At 43.7% G+C, this 24,783-nt stretch overlaps 1 protein-coding gene and 1 pseudogene across 1 annotated transcript in view; both read left to right on the top strand.

Annotated features, from left to right (window-relative positions):
* The window catches only part of LOC143111515 (stAR-related lipid transfer protein 13-like), a 33,690-nt pseudogene extending 29,080 nt beyond the window's left edge, over positions 1-4,610 (top strand).
* Positions 4,611-11,827: 7,217 nt separating this feature from the next.
* Positions 11,828-24,783, top strand: part of nbeaa (neurobeachin a) — a 123,894-nt gene continuing 110,938 nt past the window's right edge. The window contains exon 1 of the mRNA XM_076274894.1: positions 11,828-12,094. Coding sequence (XP_076131009.1) covers positions 11,828-12,094 — 267 coding nt within the window. The remainder of the gene's footprint in view (positions 12,095-24,783) is intronic.

The following is a 24,783-nucleotide window of genomic DNA, read 5'->3' as shown; positions in this document are numbered from 1 at the left end:
AGTCTCTTTGAGGTGCAGCATCTATCACTGACCATATTGCATAGCAAACTTCCCAATGAGATTCATAGATTCTTAATGTAATCAGTTTTCATCCGTTTGCTACTTCAAAAGGCAATTGTTTTGCCACCAAAGCAACTGTAAAACAACATGGTCATAATAAAATAGTCCTAAACTTTTACAGTGTTTAACAATTTACAGCTTGAAAAAGTGTGATAGTTAACAGAGATAAGAGACTTCACAGAGCTTTCCCACATGCTCTTGGTCGAGCTGTCTCTCAATCTACATCCCTAATCTTTAAACTTTAACCAGAAATCCCACAGCAGACATCACGCCGGAAAAAGTCTCCTTGTATATATCTGAGTTCATATTTATGAGATAGTTGAAGGGCATTTCAAGCAGTACTCATGTGGTCTGTCTCGGGATGCTTGCAGATCCCCCAGGAGATGGTGGCCCAGTCAAGGAACTCGTATATGGAGGCTGAGCTTTTGGCGCCCCCTCTGGATGAGTTGTGCAAACAGCAGCACCATCACCATCAGCAGCAGCAGCAGCAGCAACAGCAGCAGCAGCTTCAGGAGGAGGAGGAGGAGGAAGAGGAGGGAGAGGAGGACATGGAGGAGGAGGCCTCGTATCTCACTCAGGTGGAGAGGCTGACCCAGAACCTGCTGAAGGAGACGCGGGAGAAGACGAAGGGCTGGGTGAGCCGGCCGAGTCTGGACAACACAGAACTGGCCTTCAGGAAGGTTAGTCTGATCAGTGTATACACCCATACACTAATACACAATACATATGCATGTATGTATATATACACACACACACACACACACACACACACACACACACACACACACACACACACACACACACACACACACACACACACACACAAACACACACACACACACACACACACACATTAGTCATCGTTACATGTTTCATGAACATATTCTCTTACACCCTGGAATTCATCTAGGCAGAAACAGCACCATACATCTTTTGAGGGGGTAGAAGAGGCAGAAGAGGTAACTGAAAAAACAAAGCTAAAGTCAGCTATGCTGACATATAGTATAGCATGCTCTCTGAGAGAGAGTGAGAAACAAACACACGCACACAGAGATACATGCGTACACAAACTTACTTGAGGTCAATCCTGCAGATGTGAGTAAGTCTGGACTTCCCTGACCCACATGGCTCTAGCAAGTACTGTGACTCCACACACACACACACACACACTCAGACACACACACGCTTTAAACTACCGACTGTCTTTTTCAGGTGGAGGATGGGACTCCGTTGCGGAGGTGGCGTGTGTCTGTAGAGGTAGAGGCCCCTCCATCAGTCGTGCTGAACCGCCTACTACGAGAGCGCCACCTGTGGGACAGTGACCTGCTGCAGTGGAAGATTCTGGAAACGCTGGACAAGCAGACAGAGGTGTACCAGTACGCACTCAACAGCATGGCTCCTCACCCCAGCAGGGACTTTGTGGTTCTCAGGTCAGTTCAGTGGACATCATCCAATGAGGATAATAAATGTGTGTGTGTGTGTGTGTGTGTGTGTGTGTGTGTGTGTGTGTGTGTGTGTGTGTGTGTGTGCATGTGTGTGTGTGTGTGTGTGTGTGTGTGTGTGCATGTGTGTGTGTGACTGTTAGATCTGCATTACTCCTTGTCCCCTTCCCTCCGAAGCACAGCTCTGAGGGGCCTCTTCAACTTGTCACCCTTGGACTTGTTTATTGTCTGTTTGTACTGAAAACTTGTTTACTGCATTGCTGTTTATATGAGGCATTTACTGTATGTGCCATTTGGATAATGTGCTCCCAAAACACTGTAACAAATGTAGGGGGAAAAATCACCATGTTGATAACCTTAGAGGCTACATATTCTAACAACATCGTATACCTTAATAAGGCTAATAGTCAAGGGACAAGTGACAGAAAGGCTGTTCTTTCATCAACATATAAATGACCTTTTCTTTCAGTAGCAGTCATCCCCTTCACATTTCAAACTTCTTTCTAACCTCAAGTGTTCAGGATCTCTGCAGAGGTCATTCACACAGTCTCGCACACAACTGTTTTTGTTTCAAGCTAGCATCTGCAGATCAGTTAGCGGGGGGAAATTGGGTTTAGACATTAGGGCAGCCATGAATGATGCTTGCTTCTTGAAATCTAATTCGAGGCTAGCTCTTGGCAGGCTGTGTGTGAGCACGAGTGTGAGTAGTGAGGTTTCCTTGGATGACCTCTTGTTGAGCCGGTTCATTCAGCCTGACCAGCCCTCTGTGCTGGACGTTGACACATTATATCCCTTGTGTTGTGTTTATATTTGAATTGATGGGTTTATAAAGCCTATAGGAAAACAATATCAGAATATGGACATACCATTTGTGTAGTTATATTGTTTATATTATATTATATTTATTAATGCAATACATCCCTTATACAGTATAGGTTCAATGTTGGGTTACATGTTGGGTTCTCTCTCTGTTTCAGGTCATGGAGGACTGACCTGCAAAAGGGAGTGTGTACACTTGTGTCCATCTCTGTGGATCACGAGGACAGTCCGCCCATGGGTGGGGTCCGAGGAGTGGTTCTGGAGTCACAGTACTTGCTAGAGCCATGTGGGTCAGGGAAGTCCAGACTTACTCACATCTGCAGGATTGACCTCAAGTAAGTTTGTGTACGCATGTATCTCTGTGTGCGTGTGTTTGTTTCTCACTCTCTCTCAGAGAGCATGCTATACTATATGTCAGCATAGCTGACTTTAGCTTTGTTTTTTCAGTTACCTCTTCTGCCTCTTCTACCCCCTCAAAAGATGTATGGTGCTGTTTCTGCCTAGATGAATCCCAGGGTGTAAGAGAATATGTTCATGAAACATGTAACGATGACTAATGTGTGTGTGTGTGTGTGTGTGTGTGTGTGTGTGTGTGTGTGTGTGTGTGTGTGTGTGTGTGTGTGTGTGTGTGTGCTTGTGTGTGTGTGTTTTTTTTCTATGACTACAGAGGACGGTCTCCGGAATGGTATAACAAAGCCTTTGGTCATCTCTGTTCTGCTGAAGCTGCCCGCATCCGCAACTCCTTCCAGAGTCTGGACTCTGAGGGGCCAGAAACCAAGATCTGAGACCTGACGCCACTACCAGCATAGGCCACACTGGAGCCTGTGGACAGGACCTACAAAATGTAAGAGACTGAATGTCGTGGAATGGAAGACGACAAGCAAACATTGGTTCGACTTGACAAAGGTCTAACTGCCAGACTTCCTGATGTCCCCGTTGAGTCTTAGTCTGTGTACACCATTTAGTTCTCATCTGCATAGTATGTATCACTGCCACCTGGTGGTATATGCAGGTCTTGCAACAATTATACAAAAGCATGGTTTCACATTGAATATGTGTAACAGTGAGATAAATAGTGGAATGAATGCTAAAAATAATGAAAACCACAATTGTGTCCATTCATTATGTAGTCCTACTTTAGACAGAGAGATATTCTGCAATGGGATGAACCAAATTATCTGGGTTTTCTAAGTAGCATTAAAAAACATATTGCCATGTTCATTTGCGGCTCAGTTTCAACTAACGTCATGTGTGTACTTTTGTAAGAACCGGCAGTTCTAGTGCTGTGATTTTGCCTAATGCTGAGCATTTGAAGTAAACCCATTTTTGACTGCTTTATATGCACATTTCTGTGGCTTGGGAAAGCAATGACCAATAGCTTTAATAAGGTTAATATTACGTGAGTCTGTCTTGTGACACCTGTATTGCTTCTGTTGTCAAATGCAATTACAGTAATAATTTGTGTTAGATGCAATATCAGTAGAGCAGCCTTATGGTGGGATACTGATACCATTTTCAAGACAAATGTGTTGTTGTTTTTTTTGTGAAAATACTGTATTGAATTGGATGTTTTGGTGGTGACAATAGAGCTCACATAAATGCATTCAATTCAGGATAAATATGCTGACAGTAACTTCCATGGGATTACCAAGAAGGCTTGTAAATTTGTGTGAACAAGGTAATTATATACATGAGGGAGTAATGGAACAGTACCGTTACCATATGTTCATATGTCAATACATCACCACTGCCAAGAACTGAAATTTGTTGAAAGTAATCCTACATTATTATTATTATTATTATTATTATTATTATTATTATTATTATTCATGTTGTTTACTGTTTTGTCTCTACAATGTCTAGGACATTTAACCATTTCACTGCTTCTGGGAAGCATTTACATTATATTAATTTCTTCCCCATGTATGTAGAAGTCTGTGTCTAGATACCTGTTGCCATTTTTGTATAAATGTTGTAAATATGCCATGCTTACTGACAGATTCAACTGCTTCTTTGCCCAGTATGGCTGCGTGTTGACGTTGATACATTTTTGAATGGTGTTGTATGTATAAATCTCCAGTACCAAACTATAGGCTGGTGCTGTCTGCTGTGGTGCCATGGTGATGTTTGATCCAGGGGTTTTGACAGGGAACCTAAGACCTACAGGTAAGGTGCTAAAGGCTCCAGACATTATGTGATGAGCGGAACAACAGGGTGTCTGATCATAACAGTTTATAGGAGGGAGGGGGAGAAGAATCTCTTACTTGATTAAACTGTCAGAAACTCTTCCACCTCTGGTCTGTGTCCTTCCCTTTGAGCTCCACACCTCCACCGTTCCCACAATGCTTTTCTTTTAACACTAGATGTCAGTGAGGAAACACAGAAGTGGTGTTAGTCGCAGAGTTGTGGGGGTTGTCTATGCCATCTGGCAACTGTGCTTTTGTGAAGAAAGCAAAAGGATCAATGAGCTACCAGAGAATTTAAATGCTCTTGAAAACAATACAATACCTTGTCCAATACCTCTATCGCAAGTCTAATGCTTCAACAGAACAAATGATCAATATTAATTTCCAATGGTACATCTAAATCAGAAGAGTCCTGCACTACAGCGGACACTCTCTCCTGGCAGTTCATCTTTATTTACAAACTGACAGCTGGGTTGTGTCCTCCACTCGGGACTCTTGGTGACGTGATGTCCATAGTAAAGCAGCCAGGGCCAAATGTGTGACACATTTACACAATCACACCATGTTCCTTTCCCTCTGGTCTTCCTGAAGGTTCTTTGTATTGGCTTTTCTTTTGGCCTGGAAAAACCTTCTGTTCTGTACTGCCAGCTATGGATTGAAACCTACTCTTGGTGAAGAAGGCCATTGGGGGGGGGGGGGGGGGGGGGTGTCACTAAAATAGGATATTGTTAAAATAGGATATTAGTTCACCACACATAAAAATATTATTCTAACGTATGATTTCAAATTTAGTGTTGCTGCTGTTGCCACTGATACCATATTCTTTGGGTTACTTTGTCTCATCCTAACCCATGTTGTCGCAGCAGTTTTTGGAAGTAAGATGGCGTTACACTGCCCTCTGTCAGAAGCCTAATGTACTGCATTGTGCAGTTTTGGACCATCACACTCGAAACACATCATAATAGTTTTAAAGGGTTAATAATGAGGAAATATTGAATATACTTCAATATAACATCAGAATCTAAGGTCAAACCAAGACTAATATCTTTCCTGTTCCTTTATATACAAAAGAGACTTTGAGAATTGAGAGGAAAGCAATGGGTGGATGAAAAACAGGAAAGCTGACTGATTGGAGCCAACTGGTTTTAAGCTCAGCAACAACACGTCCCTTAGATTCTCTGCACAGATTATACTGATGGCCACAACATTCAATCAGGCATTCATCCATTATTTTCATTCATTCATCATATTCCATCATGCCTTAATGAATAATAAACAGTTAAACTGTATGAAAGTGGAGGTAAATTCATCAGGCGAATTACAAATGTGCATGACACAAGACGCATGTATGCTGAACATGCAGGCTGCTATTGGGTGCATCTTTGAGTAGCAGCTATATAACACTCAGTGTTCAAATGAACCTTAATGTAAGTTAGTGTCTCCCACAGTGCATGGTTTGAGTAGGTGATGAGTTCAGGCAGACACACTTTGAAGACAGAGGTGCATAAATTCTTACAAAGACAGATATGTATTAAAGAGCTGTGTGTTCATCTAATGTAGGTATTGTTTGTTGTTTTCACTTAAAGACTGAAAATATATCCCCCACACCACTGAGATGGAAAAGATTTCTTTTAGTATAAAATTCTGCCTCCGAGTAAGACCTAAATAAAAAGGTCATTAATAAATAAAAGACGAACTGGGTGAATTATTGATCGGGATGTGGCCGTGTGTATGTGTGTGTGTGTGTGTGTGTGTCTGTGTGTCTGTGTCTGTGTATGAGTGTCTGTGTGTGTCTGTGTGTGTGATGGAGGGGGGTGAACTGGGGTGTCTCTGTGTGTGTCTGTCTGTCTGTGAGCTAGAATCACTGATGAGGAGGTCAGCCTACTTGCCATATCTTCCACTGCTAGCGCAACAACCCCCCACTACCACCTTCCCAGGTGTGAGTTCATTGGGTTTAGAGGGAGCCTCTGACTATGCGGCATGTATATATATCTATGCTAGCCTATAGGCATGGCTAGTGTGACGTCGGGAAGCATTCAAAGTCACTTCCGTGTCCATTAGTATTTTTAGGACCCTTTCAACAAGAAAAACAAACATTTTGGACTTTCTATTTTGTTCCCAATCTACTTCCACTTCATTAAGATAACATATGGAATGTTAAAACGGAAGCCTTGTGGGAACAACTGTGATGCTGATAATGGAACTCTCTTGAAACGGTCAATATGTTTGTCATGAAAATCTACAGACAGTGAAAAGAGGAAACTGACTGGCAGAGGGGAAAAAAATAGTGAGAGGATGGAGGCGCAGGCAGTGTCATACAGAGTGTGTGAGAGAGAGAGATACAGAAAGAAAGAGATGAAGAAAGAGAGATGAAAGAAAGAGATGCAGTTGCCTTGACTACGGTCAATCTATTCTCTTTCCTCCTGCTCTTCATCCTCCCATCCTGTTGACCTGCCTTTATCTATGTTTAGATTCCTACAATGGGATCAGCTGTGTGGCTTGGGCTCTGTACACTAGACAGAGGACTGAGGGCCTTTTATTTCTGTCTAAAGGACAGATAGAAACACTCTTATTCATTTTCTTCATCTCAGTTCACTTCTAAAAGGACCCTGAAATGTCAGCAGTCAACACATTTCTACTTAGACGATAGCGTAGTCTAAGTGTTGAGCACTAAAGGCAGACGCAGCCATGTTCGCCCCTGTAGTACTAAGAGGACTGTCAGTTTGTCTGCTTTGTCTCTTTGCCCAGACTGTGGGGGCTGGCTGTGTAAATGGGCTCTTCTGGACCGCACCGCGGTGACTCAGACTTCTCTCGTGTGCTCAGAGTGACGAGTCCGGAAACACTCGCCGGTGTGATTGCTCACCCTGTCCTGGCTGCACGTCCCTCAGGGAAAGCGACTGCTGTTTGCCTCTGCGGATGTGCCTATACTACAATCCAGTTACAAGCCTATCTCTGAAATTCTGTGTGTGTGTGTGTGTGTGTGTGTGTGTGTGTGTAAATTACCAAAATGATCATGTGTGCATGATGTGTATGGAGAGGAAGAGAGAGAGAGAGAGAGCAGATATTAAAGGATACCAATAATATCATGTGTGCTGTTTGCTAAATGTGTCATTGTATTGTGGTGTCTTGGGCCTAATTCAATAAAACACCAATGAAGGAAGGTGCCTGGTTGATAACCCCAGTGAAATGCTACTGAAGGATGTTCTGTTGATGTTTTCTGCCCACAAAGGTTGCTTTTCTAGAAATGTTGTTTTCGAGGGTATACTGTATGCTTGGTAGTTGATAAGCCACTGTGTTAAATCCCCTACCTATATCAGTAGGAATTTAACATCTCTCCTGTGTATAACTGAAATTGTGTGCATATGTGTGGAGCTACCACTTCCCTGGTAGGGAAGGGCACAGTGATCTATTTGCTCTCCACAGTCTCATTGACACTGACTAACTTCTAAAGCACCCGGAGACAGCCAGGAGCACAGTGATGGCCACTCCATTTTCACTCACCCTCCGCAAAAGAACACATTAATTTCCTCTACTGCTGCTCACTCGATTTGTGGGGTTTTCCACCGGAGCAAACCTGAAGGCAATTGTGGCTGTCCAGAGAGGAATACTCGGCTCTCTTCCGCTGGCCTCTTGAAAGGCAATAGCCAATTGGAGTCTTTTGTGCATCAGCTCGCCCTGCTTTTATGCATAAAATGCACCATGGAAACCAAATGTAGACATTTTCTGGTCTGCAGAAGTGTGAATTTGACCTCATCAGAGTACCTGTAATAGACATCCCCCAACACAGATGTGTCCCTTCACAGAAACGCATTGTGTCTGTGTGTGTGTGTGTCTGTGTGTGTGTGTGTGTTTGTGTGTCTTTACGTACATTATGGCTTACCCAGGGGGATAAATATGACCTGGGGTAACTAGAAAACAGATGTCCAACCATACTAAGTCAACCGACTCAAACCTGCATGTGTAATTTATTTGAGAAAATAAGCACAAAGACAAAGACACACACATGTATACATCCACGCACCACAATGGAAGAATTCCCATGGGTGCTTTCTGCAATAGTCACGGGTGATCAAATGAATACAAAGCAGTGGGCAGGGAGGTTGATTAAGCAAGCTTAGAGGATTGCATACCTCCCAAGCTTACGGCCAATCTAATGTGTCACCATAACATCTTAATTCACCCTTGGATCAACGGCATTGGGTCTGTCTCATAAAGAGAAAAAGAAGCAATTCAATGACTGCAACTAGACAATCAAACTATCCTTTAGAATGTTTTGTGATTCCCTTTTCAATCAAGAATTCTGTAAAATGGTCAAACTACTGTCTGATAATAGACTGTAAGTCTGTAACTTGGCATCAGGGTTTACCTTTTCTGTCGCACACAGCATGCAAGGACCCCTAATGGCATGTCAGCCAATGTAATAGGCTACCATGAGTTTCCCTTAACGTATCACTGGGTCAAGCACAAGCCTGTCACTCAAGCCCATTCACAGTCGAAGACTTGTGGTGCAGATAGGGAGGAAGTATGCTGCTGAGCACTCCAAAGCTATTATTAAAGAACAACACTCCATATCTTCAACTGGACATTGATGGCTGTGTTTGAATGACTACTTGAGTCTTTTTTTAGCTGAGAATATGACAGTATGTTTATGGGAAAGCTCATTTTCCATATCCATCAAAATGATAAGAAAGTTGTCCTATCTGTCTCTGCCCCAACCTCTCCTTCCCTTTCACTCATTCCAGTCACCTCTCTCTCTCTCTCTCTCTCTCTCTGAGGAGATTGTGTGCCAGTGTATTCACTTAGGAGGTATAGTGGCTTAAGTGAGCCCCACACATGCCGAGTCAGCCTTTTGGCTGTCACTGTGAAAGCTGGACTGGAGAGGGCAGGACATCACATCTGCAGTCCCTCTCTCTCTCTCTCTTTCTCTTTCTCGCTCTCCCTCTTTTCTGCCAGCATATTCACAGCAGGGGCCACTTGCTCAGCAGTCACCCATCCCCCGCACCTCCTCCGTTTCCCCTCCCCCTATCCCCTCTTTCCAAAGGACATGCCCCCCCCCACTCTCTCCTGGCCTCTTGAACACACTCTTTCATGTGTATATGGAAACATAGCAATAGAAACATAGCAATCAAGAAACACCACCAAACCCTAATTCACAAATACCTAAACATAATATTTTGATAATTGTGAAGTAAATTGCTGGAAGCTGGTTGTGAAACTCTATTATGAACATCCCTGATTACTGATAACTCATGTAAGGCCAGCAAATTCCCGGACTGTATATCTTGTTTGGAGTAAAAATCGGGCTAGAGAGGAGATATGGTGGCGTGGAGAGAATATGGACATTGGGTGACTCACCAGCAAGTAACAGAGATATGATAATTACTGGGATGAATCATGAAATTGCAGGTCACAGGAAGTCATTAGCTGATAGAGCCCAGAGAAATAAATGCCTAACAAAGCAATGGAAGCTGATAGAGACAATATGCTGTTAATGTCTAGGCTATGTAGGTCCTCCAGATGTGAATAAAGGCAAAAAGAAAAACTGAATAAGTCAACAGTGAATACATAAACTGTGGTGCATGAAAGAAGAGCCTCAGTCACATAGAGGGCTTTACCTTTTAACTGTCTGGTGTAAACAGAAAAACCACACCCTGTCACTTCACACCCGTAGTGATTTTCTCAGTATGAAATGCCAGGGCAGAAGTCAATAAGTCAATGGTGGAGATTACCAGTGTGAAAGATAGATTCTTAGATAGATTTGTGTGAACCTTCAGAATAGGACAAAGCCATGAAAGTTGCAAAATGTGATAAAATGCATAGGACACATCATAAATGTAGTATACCATCATTGTCATATACTGTACATCATAGGCCTATACACCAGGCCTATTAACTCAGTTGGGTCGGTTCCATAATGCTGAATGTCTTGGTAAGTAAGAGGTTAATATGAGGTAATGTATTTGCATTGCTTGGTTTAAGATTAAGAGGCCCGATAGACATGGACATGTGGGATAGTATACCCTGCACGGTACCCATTAGATAAGCTATTCATTTGCCCACCATATGTTGAACTGGATTTGAGCATCTCAGGCCTATGTGAGAGCCTCACCATTCAGAGACTGAACATACAGCTTATTCTGCAATCAGAGTGATGTTTATTTCTGGACCATGCAGAAAGAGTGTAGAGTGTGGTGAAATGGGGCTTTGCTAAAAGCTTTCCGTGGTTAACCTTATACGCCAATAGCTGTATGCGAGGATGCATTTGGACCGTCTAATGTCTTCAAGCAACACCAAAGCACTTTTCCTGTCGCACGCACGCTATTTGTTTATCCAGCACTGGCTTTGGAAATAACGAGGTCTACAGACAAGGTAGAGTAGGTTGCATGATTTTATGAAAGTATGATGTATTGCGACATCAGAAGCAAGTCAAATGTGTAGTTTCTTATGTCTCATTCCATCGAACTACAGATCCGCTACCTGATCTGGCAAACTTGCATAGTGCGGTTATAGCCGATAGAGGGTCGCAAAGAGATTGCAGAAGTGCCGTTCACCCTGTTACGAGTTGATGAACCACTGAAACGATTTTGGAAACAATATTTTAAGGTACAAAAACTCTTTGGTGTTGCTTTAATTTTCAATACGGACACAAGAATGATGTGCTACCATTTCAGTGGTGTTCTGCTCAGTATCTCACTCACTGAATTCAGTCACACAATGCAGACCTGGTGTATTGACAAATGCAGCTTAACAGCCCTCATACTGGGTCATCAACTTTACATTGATCAATCTGTACTGTTTGATATTGTAAACTAAATGTATATACCTACATTACATACTTTATTTTAGACAAAAATAAGGCATCCATAAATGTTGTCAAATAGTAGCCTACTGATTCCATGACATTCCATCCAGTAAAAAAAAGCACGTGTTCACAGCGTTTATCGCTCAATTGAAATTTAACCAACGCCTCAACACGCAGGCGTGGTGAACACAACCGCAGACAGGGGGCGTCAACATGGCGCCCTGAGAACGACAACACTAGCTCAAGACTGCACCGCACACTGGTTGACATCAGGAGAGGAGAGGAGATAGCAAGAGGGTACCATTTCTTCAAGCACAGAGAGAGATTCCTGCCTGTTTGCTGTATGCATCATTTTATATCAGCAGGGAAATAGGGAGGACTTAAAATTAAACACGGATTAACCCTATTTTATCATATTTAAAAGTTTATATTTCCCTCTGTTTGATGCTTTTGTACGAACACTGGTGATACAAAGCAGGTGAGACCGAGGCGGCCGCTCCTTGAGGATTCGGGTGGAAATGTCGAGCGAGAAGCCGGTTTCAGCACCGGGTTCCGGCTCGCTCTCGGACCGAGAAGCTCCCCCGGGTCCTGGGCAGCAAGTCGTTACAGGTTCTGCTTCAGGGGAGATAATGGTGTCTGGATCCGGCTCCATGGTTCTCCCCGCCGGGGTGATCAACCCCTCGGTTCCGATCCGGAATATCAAGATGAAATTCGCCGTCCTTATTGGTCTAATACAGGTCGGAGAGGTTAGCAACAGAGACATCGTCGAAACAGTTCTAAATCTGGTAAGAGCGATGCAAAGTCAATACATTGTTAGGCTACCAATATTGGGCTACACTGTAGCGCCAAAGCTGAGATCCATAGGCTGTATAGCCTTGTCTGCTTTATTCCATTTGCAGCACACGCTAGCTACACGAAATTGTGTCATGTTGTTTGTGTATCCTAATGGAAGAAAATGGGATAAAATATGAATACATGAATAAATCAGTTTTGTCCATAGCCTCTTGACTTTAAAGCAGACGTGTCCATTCAATTGAGTTAATGGGCGCTTCTTTTGTTGACAATACGACCTGGACTGGTAGTATCTAAAGACCATTTATTGAAAAACAGTAACATATAGCCTTAAAGCCCTGAACATTTATGATTTATTTCATTTCGTTTGAAAAACAAATGGTTTAACAGCATCTCGAGTTGGCCAATGGACAAATTATGCGATACAGATCGGGATAGCGTTAAATTATTACACCACCGGCCTGTCACAGTGACTCGCCTTTGAACATCTCATCTCTGCAGTGTATTAATGTTTTGTTTGTCCCAAAATAGTCAGAGAAACTCTTAGCACAATGAGTTATAGATACGGAATGCTTGTTTATTGTGCTATAACAGGGGACCTAGTCGAATGCATGGTGCATTTCAGACGATGTGCTAGGTGATCTGTGCATCACGCTGTTGTAGCAGAGGCTTTTCATTGCCAGGCATCACTAGGACAAGCGATAGGCTATATGAACCTCTGAACGATTGGGCCTACCGTTAGTTGTACGTTCGCGCAATTATGGCACCTGTTCTTTGTGGTGGAGCCATACGTCATTATTGTAGGCTAGCGGATATAGGTGGTTAAAGTTGTGGGCTATGGCTCATTGCGGCGTTTCCAGATATAGGCCGCAGATAGTCTGGTGAATAGAGGTGGATTAAGACTGTTTTTTTCCACGAATGTTAACTCTTGTTACGAAACAGCTCAGAAAACGTATTAACACAGATTCAGTAACCTAATGCGCTCGGTAGAGGGTGGGAGGGACTTTCCTATCGCACGTTGAAAAGCAGTCTGGACGTAGTTCTCCGTAAAACTGGCCATTATTTACTGGGGCAATAATGCTGATATCACTGGCCTAGATTGTAGCGCTTCATTATCCAGTATTAACCAGAAGAAGCGTGGGCCTAGCTTATGTTTTCATTGCCGAACAAATTGCGATATCTTTTACTTTAATTGCAATGTCGGTGGCTATCGTCTTAAAGTGGAGGCTCGCTGTTTCATCTTAGAGAGATTACATTTAGTCTCGGAGAGAACATCCATCTGCAAATGATGGACAGAATGGACACTCACTCCTCCGAGGTTGTTGTTGCAGCAGCCTCCCGCTGACTGCTGAATGCGCACGAATGCAGAGTGCTGTGCCTTCTACAGCGGGGGAGCGCCGTGCATGTGAAAGCAGGTGGCAGTAGAGGGTGTGGGGGCTGCTGCAGTGGGGATGTGCTCAGAAACCACGAGCTGACACGAATAAATGAGCCCTAAAGAGAATCCTTTGGGGGGCAATGTGGCTTAGTAGGACATATGCAAGGCCTACATGTCGGTTTTTCCATATCCACTTGGAAATACTTTCCATATTTCCTTATGGATCAGGGGTGTTGTGGTAAAATAAGAGGCGGGTAAACTATGAATTCTGTGATCATAGTAAGGTGGACTGCATCATCAGATAAAAAAAAAGGCATTCAGAACATGTTTGATGGTGGAGGTTATTGTCCAATGTTTACAACAATACCGGTGGTATTAAATGGTTCCTATAATGTTGATGAGTGTACATATTGTGAATGTGGATAATACAGTGTGATTTTTGAAAGTTAAAAGTTGCATTGGTGAATAAACTCTTTTGAGAGGTGGATAAACTGTGTTTACTTGGATTCAGCCTCCACTAGATCCCTGTGCATTATGGTGTAACGGGGCATAGGCCCTATTTGTTTTCAACTTTTTCTTTAGTGGCTTGCTTTACCAGCTTTTTTTCTCGGATTTTCTATCAGAAGGCCGTGGTGATTTCTGTGTCTGCGTTGAGTACATCCTCTGTGATACTGAGCAGGAAGTCAGCAGTTTATGACCACCTTTTTTTGGGACCGTAACAGGTTGAGTCAAGAATGTTGTGTCTGTGCAGATGATGACAAACCCATAGCCTATTCACTGCAACTCCAGTCCCTCTTTCTCACCGAGGACTTGGACGTGGAAAACGTATGTATTATTCAAGCCAGTCTGAAACCACATCTTGTGTTGCACACCGCCCTTATTGATCGGGTGAACACCACTGAGGGCAGATGTACCGATCCGGTTAATTAATAGGCTATTCTGTAAAGCCATAGCCAGCCTGTTTTTTTATATGATGGGTCCCTAGTGCTCTGATTGAACTGAAGGGCGCGCTCTTTAAAGGAAATGAACAACAAAAGGGAGATACATTTCTGAATAGCAGCCCCCAGATTTAGCTTGTAGTCTATGTTCACAGTGATCACATTTTAAACAGCGTTAAGGAGGCCTGCTTTCCACAAAGGATGTATGCTTTTCATACCTATTGAGGAGAAGGTTGTTATTATGGTATGGGACCCCTTTGGGATCAGTTAATTCCCCCTAGCTTGATGACCTTCTGGAAAAGCCCTATTCAAAAAAATCATGATCAAATAATGATTGCACTAAAAGTAATGGACCTACTCTTTAAATGCCATTGTTTTATTGTTCATTGTTTTTTTTCTTTATATCATTTTTCTTGTGGGTTGTAGGTCTTGTCCTATTTTCTTGTAAATTTGTTTCATAGTGATACTGCACTATGAACAGTAAATTAATTAATTGAAGAGGGTGTTCTTTAGGAGTGTCGGCACCTGCCTGTATACAGACAGACTGACACACATAGTTTCTGAAAATAATTCCATGGAGAGGGAGAGGCTTTGAATTACCTTATCTTTACCTAAATGCACATGGTCGCTAATAACCATTGATGACCTATTGGAAATGACTAAAATCCAATATACGGCCATGGTATTAAGCATTTTCAGTTAGTGTAAGGCAAGTTTAACAGACACAAACACACTTTTTGAACAAGCATAAGTGTTACCTCACTCTCCCAAGTTTACTGCTACCAGGCTTGCAAGGAACCTGAGAGGGAGCTAGATATCCTCTGTTAATTGTAATTATTGGATGGATAACATCCCAGGAGTACTGCCAGGATTTGGATTGGTCCAGGTACCTGTCTGAGGAAGTCTCGCAAATAATTCCTGATGTGGCACTCAGCAGGATGTGGAGTATCTTAAGCAATACTCTCTCAGATTATTACTCATTACTCATATCAGATTTTTGCGTTACCACCCTCGGCACAGTATATTGATTCCTTACTGATTTGATTGTAAATCCACTGCGATTATGGTTATGGAAGTGTGGTCTGATAGTGGAAATATCTACTCACTGTTTGTGTGACACTGGCAAAGGTTGTTAAAGGCGCTCTAAGCGATGCTGGGTAACGTCAGTTACGTCACTTCTGTTGACGTTCAAACAAAACAGAAAGCTAGCTCGCTACTTCCTCCCCCTCCCTCCCGTGCAATTGAAACTCTGTGATTTGCTGGAAGAGTTTATGTTTTCATGTTTTTATTTGCCCAAGTTGTTTTGTGGCTGTTTTTGGAGCCTGGGTGGTCCACAGAGATCGCATTTTTTTTACAGTGCAGGACACAGGCAGCTAGCGGATGGTGAGGTGATGTTTGCTGTAAGTGACAAAAAATGTTTTAGCTTAAAAAATTTATGACATCGCTTATAGCACCTTTTTAAAGGAAGAAATATTCTGTCAATAATAAGAATGTGGGGATAGGCATTGTTTGCGTGATGGGTAGGCTTCTGCTGAAAATAAAAAAGCAGTGTTTTTTTAGTCAGAAATGTTTTCACTTGGTATTTTGGTATTCGTGTTGCATGCCCAAAATATGTGATTTAAGATCTAGCTCTCTGTGTGTTTTTGTTGACGGCACAGCTCTCACACTCACACTCAGAAGCACACAGGCTGTTGCACAGGACCTGACGATCAGCACACTCCTGTCATAAGCATCATTGTTGCCGTGGAAACACACTCGGGGGATTTTTTGCCACTTTCATCTCCCCATACCAACTGTTGTCATCAGTTTCCGGCCAGCTGCGCTGATTTCAGGCGGATGGCTCTGGATGTACTGCCAGTATGGATGCATTTATTTGGCTATAAGAATTTTTAGACCGTCCTTGCATCTGTTTTTAACCAATGTCTGAGACAGTTTCTCTGCTTTGGTTATTAAAACCATTGTCAACATGGCATGACGGCATGGAGCAATTCACTGAATTTGACAAGAAATGGATTTCATTAGATTTGTAGCTTTCACCTATGTTTCGTTGATGAACAGAATGTGGTAGGGGCAGTCGTAGTGTAGTGTAGTGACTAAGGAGCTGGCTTAGTATGCAGCGGTCTGAAGTCGTGGGTTCGATTCCTGGCTTCAACTGTTGTGCACTTGAGCAAGGTACATAACCCTGAGTTGACTCTGCTATTAACTGACATAAGTAAGATGCTTTGAATGAAAGTGTCAGCAAATAGATAAATAAAATATAGAATAAAATAGATGTAGAATGTGCATGAATGAATAATAAGAGAGCATTGCTTTTCCATAGAACTTCTCGTCATAAAACCTCTCGTCCATCTTTATTTCCCTCTCGGGCAAAATATGTCTATCTGAGAGGGAACGTCTCAATATTCTCATCCGCACTCTACAGATCAACCAAGGTCATAAAACTGTGCTTTGGGTCCAGAGCCAAGATCACACTGTCAGCACAATTGTGCTTTTCAGAGTCGGGGATAGCACAGGACAGGTGAATTAAAGATACCCCTGTTGGTCTTCAAGACGTGTAAAATATTGCAGTACTTACAAAGATGTGAGGGCACCAGGATAACAGAAAAAAACAAACAAAGGAAAAAGGAAAATGGCCCAGAACAAGCAGATTAGCCTGGCTAATCAATTAATTAATCATTTCTAATCACAAGGAGCCAAACAGATGTGGCAGTTCCTAATGAAAGCAGGGCAAATGCTAATCCTCGCTACTTGCCTCAACCATCAGGAATCCGATGGACGTTAATGAAAGTACCTACTTTCCCCGGCCCCTGTCCTCTGTTCTGATGACATTGCAGGAGTGTGTGTGTGTGTGTGTGTGTGTGCGCGGCCGTGCAGAAGAGAGAAAGGACCCTCTCTGCCTGGGGCTGGGCTGTCCCGGTGTGAAAGACATGATTAATTTAGTGAGTTGGTAGTCCAAAATGGTAATGAATATTTGTGTGTGTGTGTGTGTGTATCTGTCCGTGTGTGTACCAGTTCAATCCCTGCTTTGTTGTCTTTTCATTGTGGACAGAAAATTATCTCATTACAGTCGTCGGCCATTTCATTAGGTAGGTGTGCCATCTGTCATTATTATGACCGCCGCGCAGCGAAGCGGCGGTCATATAGGTTTAGTCAGATTTTTTTTTCTTTTTTTTTGCCCAAATTTCCGTCAATGATTCCCGGGACACTGAAAGACCGGGGTACACGAAACTTGGTGGGCATGTAACCCCACATGGATAGCATGGAACCATCGTTTTTCGTTTTGATCTGTAGCCCCCCCGCTGGACTGGACACCCCGAAAGGAGGGTAGGGCAGACACAGTTTTCTGTGAATATCTCGAGAACCGTAGGGTTTAGGAGGTCCATTTTTTTTTGTATGTTGATCTCAAGGGGCCATGTCAACCCATTCCATAACCACTCATTTCATGTATAGCGCCACCTAGTTTAACACAAAAAAGTAAAAATGAGGTGTTGTAATCACAGGTATCTGTGACCTAACATTGTCAAAACTGCACGAAATTGGAAGTGTAGGATCATTATGACACCCTCTGTATGCACGCCAAGTTTCGTGGAATTCTGTTCATGGGGGGCCACACAATAAATTAATTTATGTTACTATACACCAACTGGCCTGTAGGTGGCCGGAGACAGTTTTCTGTGAATATCTCGAGAACCGTAGGGCCTAGGAGGTCCACCTTTTTTATGTATGTTGGTCTTAAGGGGGCATGTCAACCCATCCCATTACCACTTATTTCATGTATAGCACCACCTAGTTAAAAATTAAAAAGCAAAAAATTAGGTGTTTTCATCACAATATCTCTGGCTGACAAGGTCAAAACTGCACGAAATTAAAAGTGTAGGATCATTATGACACCCTCTGAATGCATGCCAAGTTTTGTGTACTTTCGTTCATGGGGGGCCTTACAATAAAATAATGTATGTGTACATTTAGTAACGTACACCAACAAGGATTCCCGGGACACTGAAAGACCGGGGTACACAAAACTTGGTGGGCATGTAACCCCACATGGATAGCATGGAACCGTCGTTTTGATCTGTAGCCCCCCCGCTGGACTGGACCCCCCGAAAGGATGGTAGGGCAGACACAGTTCTCTGTGAATATCTTGAGAACTGTAGGGACTAGGATGACCATTTTTTCCGTATGTTTGCCTCCAGGGGTCATGTTAACCCATTTCATGTGCACACATGTGCACAAACAGATGCACACACACACACACACACATACGTTCACAGTAATCATACGTATGACACATACTCACACAGTAGACATATGCATGCTTGCATGCACAGGCACATACGCAGGCACACACACAAGCACGCACACACACACACACACACACACATAACATAAACATGTACATGCACACATTTCAAGAATTTCTCAGAATTATGAACAGGCAAGATGGAGGTGGGGTTGTATAAAATGAATTTTACATGTGAAATCTATGAACTAATCATGTTTTGGTACTTGTTGTCTAGCAGATATCAGTGAGAATTGAGTGTGGATAATGCAATTTAGTGAGACAGTTAGAATCATATAGGCCTTTCAGCGTGATTTATTTTTGTGGAAAAAATGTGCTGGACTGGGCGGCGGTCATATTTTGTACCGCTCTGCGGTACATCTAGTTGATTGAGGATCTGCACTCATCTGATGGCCATAGACAATGGATGTGTGTGACCCATGTTTCTTTTTACTCCAGAGAAGTAGGCAGTGTGTTTGGTTCAGTCACTTGACAACCAGTCAAAGACATGTGCATCTTGTTGCTGACTGAGAGCACAACATATTTCCTATGGCAATTTCACCTTGACTGGAATGATGTGTGATTGCTCATTCAAGGATGGCTATTTCACTGTGGCCAAGGAATTTGTCATGTAAACACAAGTCTGTAAACCACTCCGCAGCACTGTTGTGCTGATTGCAAATTGATTGTACCAAAAACCTCATCACGTTGGCACACTATCAAGAGATTTCTGGTCGGATCCTCCAAGGTTGCATGTCGTTTATGATGGTAAGTCATGTAATAGAGAAGCTACAACCTTTCAGAATGTCTGATGGCATTAGGAACCATAATAATTGGATGGAGAAATGATGTGTTGTTTCAACATATTTTCCATTTCCCGCCCAAACCATGCTCAAGTCTCAAGAAATGTTTGTCATGATCTACCAGAGAATACATCATCTACCATTGTATTGGGCCTAGCTTTAGAACAATAGCTTGTCATACTCCACGGCGGTTTGGCATTTCTCCAGACTTTCTATTGTTTCTTTGTTGTTTGTCAGGGTACACTGCGGGCAATGTATTTTGCTCTGGTACTTATGCCCTCTCCTCCACATTCATTGTTGCAATGATGAATGTTCTGCGTGCAGTGACCTGTTAACTGCCCACACAAAGTGAGACCAGAGGCTATTTCACACCTTCACAGTAGCCTGCCCACGCGCAGAGCTGCTGACATCCCCGACTGTCATGTCTGTAAGTGACGCATTAACGCTGCTGTTGCAGGCCCTCCTACATGTGTATTCTTGGCTTTTGGTACTTAGTGCGCTCCCTGTACTCAGCCTAGTGTGTGGGACAACATCGTTATGGATCATCAGTAGCTGTGGCAAGACTGGACTTGCCTTTGTGTAGAGGTTGACAACGAAGGCACAGTTTTGTGTTGTGTGAGCGTTAGCTCATGTGTTAATTCGGAGACTGAGAGATCGATGTGTGCTCTGCTCTGTGCAAAGACTTTTTTTGTGTGTGTGTGTGTGTTGCTGGTTTAAAAATAGCCAGAGCGAGTGCTACCCCGGAGAGCATTGCGCACACTTTAGCAAGCGGGCACATTTTTAGCGAGAAGTTCATCGGCTGCTGGGAGGCTGAGCTGGCTGTGCGTCGGATGCTTGTCGGGCCGAGATGGAAGTCCAGTTGGCGCTCGGAGCTAGAGCCACTGACTAGCGTCCCTCAGCCACATCCAACTAAAGGAGTTTCAAGGCAGCGTCCACAAACACCTGAGGGGTTTTTGTGTAGTAGATTCTAAGAGAGAGAGCCAGAGAGAAAACATACACACGAATGGCTGGAGAAAGTGTGAGAACACACACTGTACTCTGCACACTGTATAAGCAGTGACCAGATGTCTGTGCTGTCTGTGCAGCCATGGGTGTGCGGTGGCCTTGTCTTTTGTGAGCGAGCTCTGCCCCGTCACCGTGTCTTATCTGGGCTAATGAGGGGTGTCTGTGCGCCTAATCTGCCCCTGCCAATTTAAAGCTGCTGGAGGAGAGATAAGATGCTTTTCTGAGGAGGGGAATCAAGCTCCTTGTAACCCTGTAGTCCGCAGTGTAACTCCTGAGAGGAGCAATCCCAATCTCTTCACTGGATGGGCGCCAAGATTTGGGGCATTGCAGCAGTTTAGCGAAAGATGATTTTGTTTTGTCTCCTGTTTTTTGTAGTGTAATGAGTGGTATGAGCTGATCAATTCAGATTTGAATAAGCCCCTTCACAACGCTTGATAATTGATTATGCATCTCCATCAGCTTGGCCTGCATTAGCTGGTTTTTGTGCAGTTAAGTGTGTCGGATGGGATGGGGATGGGGGGGTGGGTGTCCTGCCCACTTACCTTTAGCCCATCACTGGCGAGGAGGGCCAATTAATGTCACGCCATGCCACCCTACCTCTTGATACCCCCATTATTTATTTCCTATTGCACAAACAGTTGACGGCAGGGGAAGGGAAGCGAGGCTCCTTGCTCCAAGGTCAAAATGGAAGCTGTGATTTAATATGCTGCTACGGGACACGGGACAGCACTTGCTCGCTGGGGATTTTGTGTCGAACGCTGGCGTGCCTTCCGAGGCAATGTTTGGGTTGAGTGATGGGTCATGGGATGTGTGATAAGTTGGAGAGGGATAAGAAGGGAAAAATGAAAACGAGAAAAGGGGGCTAGAAGCCAGAGAAAGAGAGAGAGAGAACTCAAAAGGCATTTCTTATATGAGGACATTCAAGGGGGTATTAAATTTGATTGGTCAAGATTATTGGCAGGGCAAATGAAGGACACTGGTCTTAATTCCTCACTAGTAGCCTTGCTGGCAGTCTCGGGGGATCCTCACACGGTCTGAACAGACAAAGCCTCATCGGAATGAAAGAATTTGAATAGATTGGGAAGAAATTCCAGTTTCCAAATTCCAGTTATAGAAATACTGTACGTATTGTCGGTAAAGCAATGACTAAAAGGTTCTGCATTTCGCAACTGTAGGCCTACATCTTGTCTTAGAAATATCATTGTAATAGTAAACATAGTCTACTATATGGGTATATCCGTGTATATTCTTTGCACAGTTTATTCTGAGTTTACTTGGTGTTACTACTAGATCCAACACACATGAAGCAAGGTATTACAAATGGAAAGAACAAAACCCATAATCACCAAAAATAACAGGCTAGGGACAATCTGATTCCACTAGATTTTTCACCCTAAGAATTAGAAGGTGGAATTTGGATAAGGAATCCTTTATGAAATAGAGGGCTCCCTGTTGTGAGTTGTCATTTGCTCTCATTCTTCTTTATCCTTGCTTTAACACATTCATCCGACTCCATTTCCATGCGCTTTAAGGCCCTATGGCAAGTTCATCTGGTGCCCAGTAGGCCTGCTCTGTGGGAACAGAGATTAGGTCATTGTGTGGAGTAATTGAGGCCTTTGGAGCGCTTTGGGAGGATTGCTGTTGGGCCTGGCCGCACCGATGCACATGGAGTTTGGCTAACTTTGCTCTGATGCTTCGCCTCAACAAAAGCAAACCAAGTGCCATGGTCTGTTGTCAAATGTGAACTGAACACGGGCCTATTCAGTCAAAAGTGTTGCTGCCCATAAAGTTAATGGGAGGTTTCAGACAGAAAAAAAGTGATTTGAAAGACAACGGATTTCTTCAAAAGTGATTCAAACTGGAGAGAACTGACCAAGAAAAGGGAGACATGAGCAACAGTGACTGGATTAGAAGCAGAGTGTACAAGGTACAAGGCACCAAAAAGATGCAGTTTTTAACAGATGTGTGTCTGAAGAAATGGAGTGTGTGTGTGTGCGTGTGTGTGTGTGTGTGTGTGTGTGTGTGTGTGTGTGTGTGTGTGTGTGTGTGTGTGTGTGTGTGTGTGTGTGTGTGTGTGTGTGTGTGTGTGTGTGTGTGTGTGTGTGTGTGTGTGCAGGTGCAGGCATGAGGTTAGATAACAGAGAGACAGAAATAGAGGCCCCTAGCTGTGACACCCTGCTATGTCCTCTTCAGCACTCTCTCTGCAACAGCTGTGCAAAGATAGCCCTCTGGGTCCGAGTGAAATGTTTTGGAGATTTTGATACAAGTTTACTAGTGTCTGATGCTGTTCAGCCACCCTCACCCCTCTCTCTCTCTCTCTCTCTCTCTCTCTCTCTCTCTCTCCACGCAGCCTGTGCTGTTCTAGCACCAGCTCTGAGTCAGTCACATCTACATCCACACACACACACACACACACACACACACACACACACACACACACACATGCAAACAGACCAAACAGCCCAGGGCTCACAGGCCTCCTTCTCAAGCCCATCCTGCTCAAACCAGTGTGACTCAAGGAGTCATGGAGGATATGTGCATGTGTAAAACTACTCAACACACACGCGCACACACGCACGCGCACACACACACGCACACACACACACACACACATGCACACATTCAGCTCTTCTTCTTTTCCACTGAGCGGGTGATGTCGACATAGCACATGCACACACACACACTCACTCCACCACCTCCTTTTCCATCCTTCCTCCATCGAGCACCCACTGCCTTTGTACTTGGCAGGAGTCATTTGAAATTCATGTTGCCCTACTTTTTCAGTGACTCTTGCCTTACGGCAGACATTAAAAGTGTGTTGTGTCTTGTGGTTGTCAGATGGTAGGAAGAGATGCAATGTGATTATTCCTTAAACACACATGCTGCAAGTTTCCTGCCCCCCCCCCACCCCCAAACCTTCATCTCCCCTCTCCCAAATATTCTGTGTTTATCAAAGACTCAGCTATTTGAATACCTTGTCATCGTTTGATGCTTACTTTTCTCCATAGATGCTGACGTGCGGCATATGAGCGTAGCAGGAAAATGCAAAGAAAGCACAAAGACAGAAATCATGACAACACAGGCTTCTCAGAGTCACCTTCCAAGCTTGAGTTATTTTGATCAGCCGTGTTTGTTTTGGACGAACAGGACAGTAAAAAGTGATATGCTGCTGGTTTTTGGATACCTGTGTGGATGAGGGTAGAAATGACAATGGGACCTCGTATCCTATAGCACTGCCACTTATCTGCAATACGCTTTTCCTGTTATGTTGAACTGTGGGAAGTGGAGTTCCAGAGGCTGGAACATCAAAGCCCTCTTCATGAGTGCCCCTTTGGTGCGATGCCACGCAAGTCGAGTCAGTCAGCTATTGGCCGGCGCACATGTAGCCGAGAACATTCTAGAAAGCGAGCCTACTAAGTGCCTCTATGAGAGCCAACCCTCTGCAGAAGACGAGGGCATAAACAGCTCAAGCGGGTTTACTCTAGCAGCAGCAACTACAACAACAATAGCAGCAGCAGCAATAGCAGCAGCTACAGCGGCACCAAAACAACAACAATGCCATTCCAACTGGGGAGGGGGAGAGTAAGCAGGTCGTGGGTTGGAAGGGGGAGATAAGCTGGAAAGCTACTGGCGGAGACAAGAGGATTTGAGTAGGCTTTGTTGGGGTGGAATGCTGATCTTTGACTCACTGTCACAACACACCAGCGTGAAAAAAATCAATGCATTTCATATTTTCCTCCCGAATGCTTGCACAAGCGATACCCCCTCCCCTCCCCTCCCCCATTAAACTTTATTTCATTCCAAGCACATGAGTAGATTATAGAAATGGAGAATTGAGAAGGGGAAAGGAAGGGGTTCTGGATGAAGCATTTCAGAGAAAAATGAAGACACAGGCAGAGCATCAAGTGAGAAAACCCGCACAGGCCTGAGATGAAGGTGATGGTGAGGAAGACCTTGAGTGAGATGAATGGAAGGATCCTCCATGATCCTCAAATTCAACTCATGTGGAGGCAGACACCGACTAATGGGTTGCCATTGCATTGTCAAGAGTATGTCGCTGTTGTGATGCAAGGTTGGCAGTAGGAATAGAGGGGGGATGGTGTTTGCCTCGGTAGGGCCAACTGTAGATGGAGAAAGCGGTCTATGGTCTTAACACTGGCTTAATGTATTTAGTGCACTCATTAGAAAAATGACATTGCACGCTTTTGTCTTATGCTGGACCATTATTTGAATGTCAAACGACAACAGCTTGCCATAGTTAGCTGTTAGCGATATTGTAACA

Source organism: Alosa pseudoharengus, unplaced genomic scaffold (assembly GCF_046254945.1).
Source record: "Alosa pseudoharengus isolate Yale_2024_CS ecotype anadromous, Long Island Sound unplaced genomic scaffold, YU_APseudo_1.1 YU_APseudo_1.1_scf_8, whole genome shotgun sequence".
Lineage (NCBI taxonomy): Eukaryota > Metazoa > Chordata > Actinopteri > Clupeiformes > Clupeidae > Alosa > Alosa pseudoharengus.
Note: the sequence above shows the minus strand (reverse complement) of the source record. Positions and strands in the feature narration are given on the sequence as shown.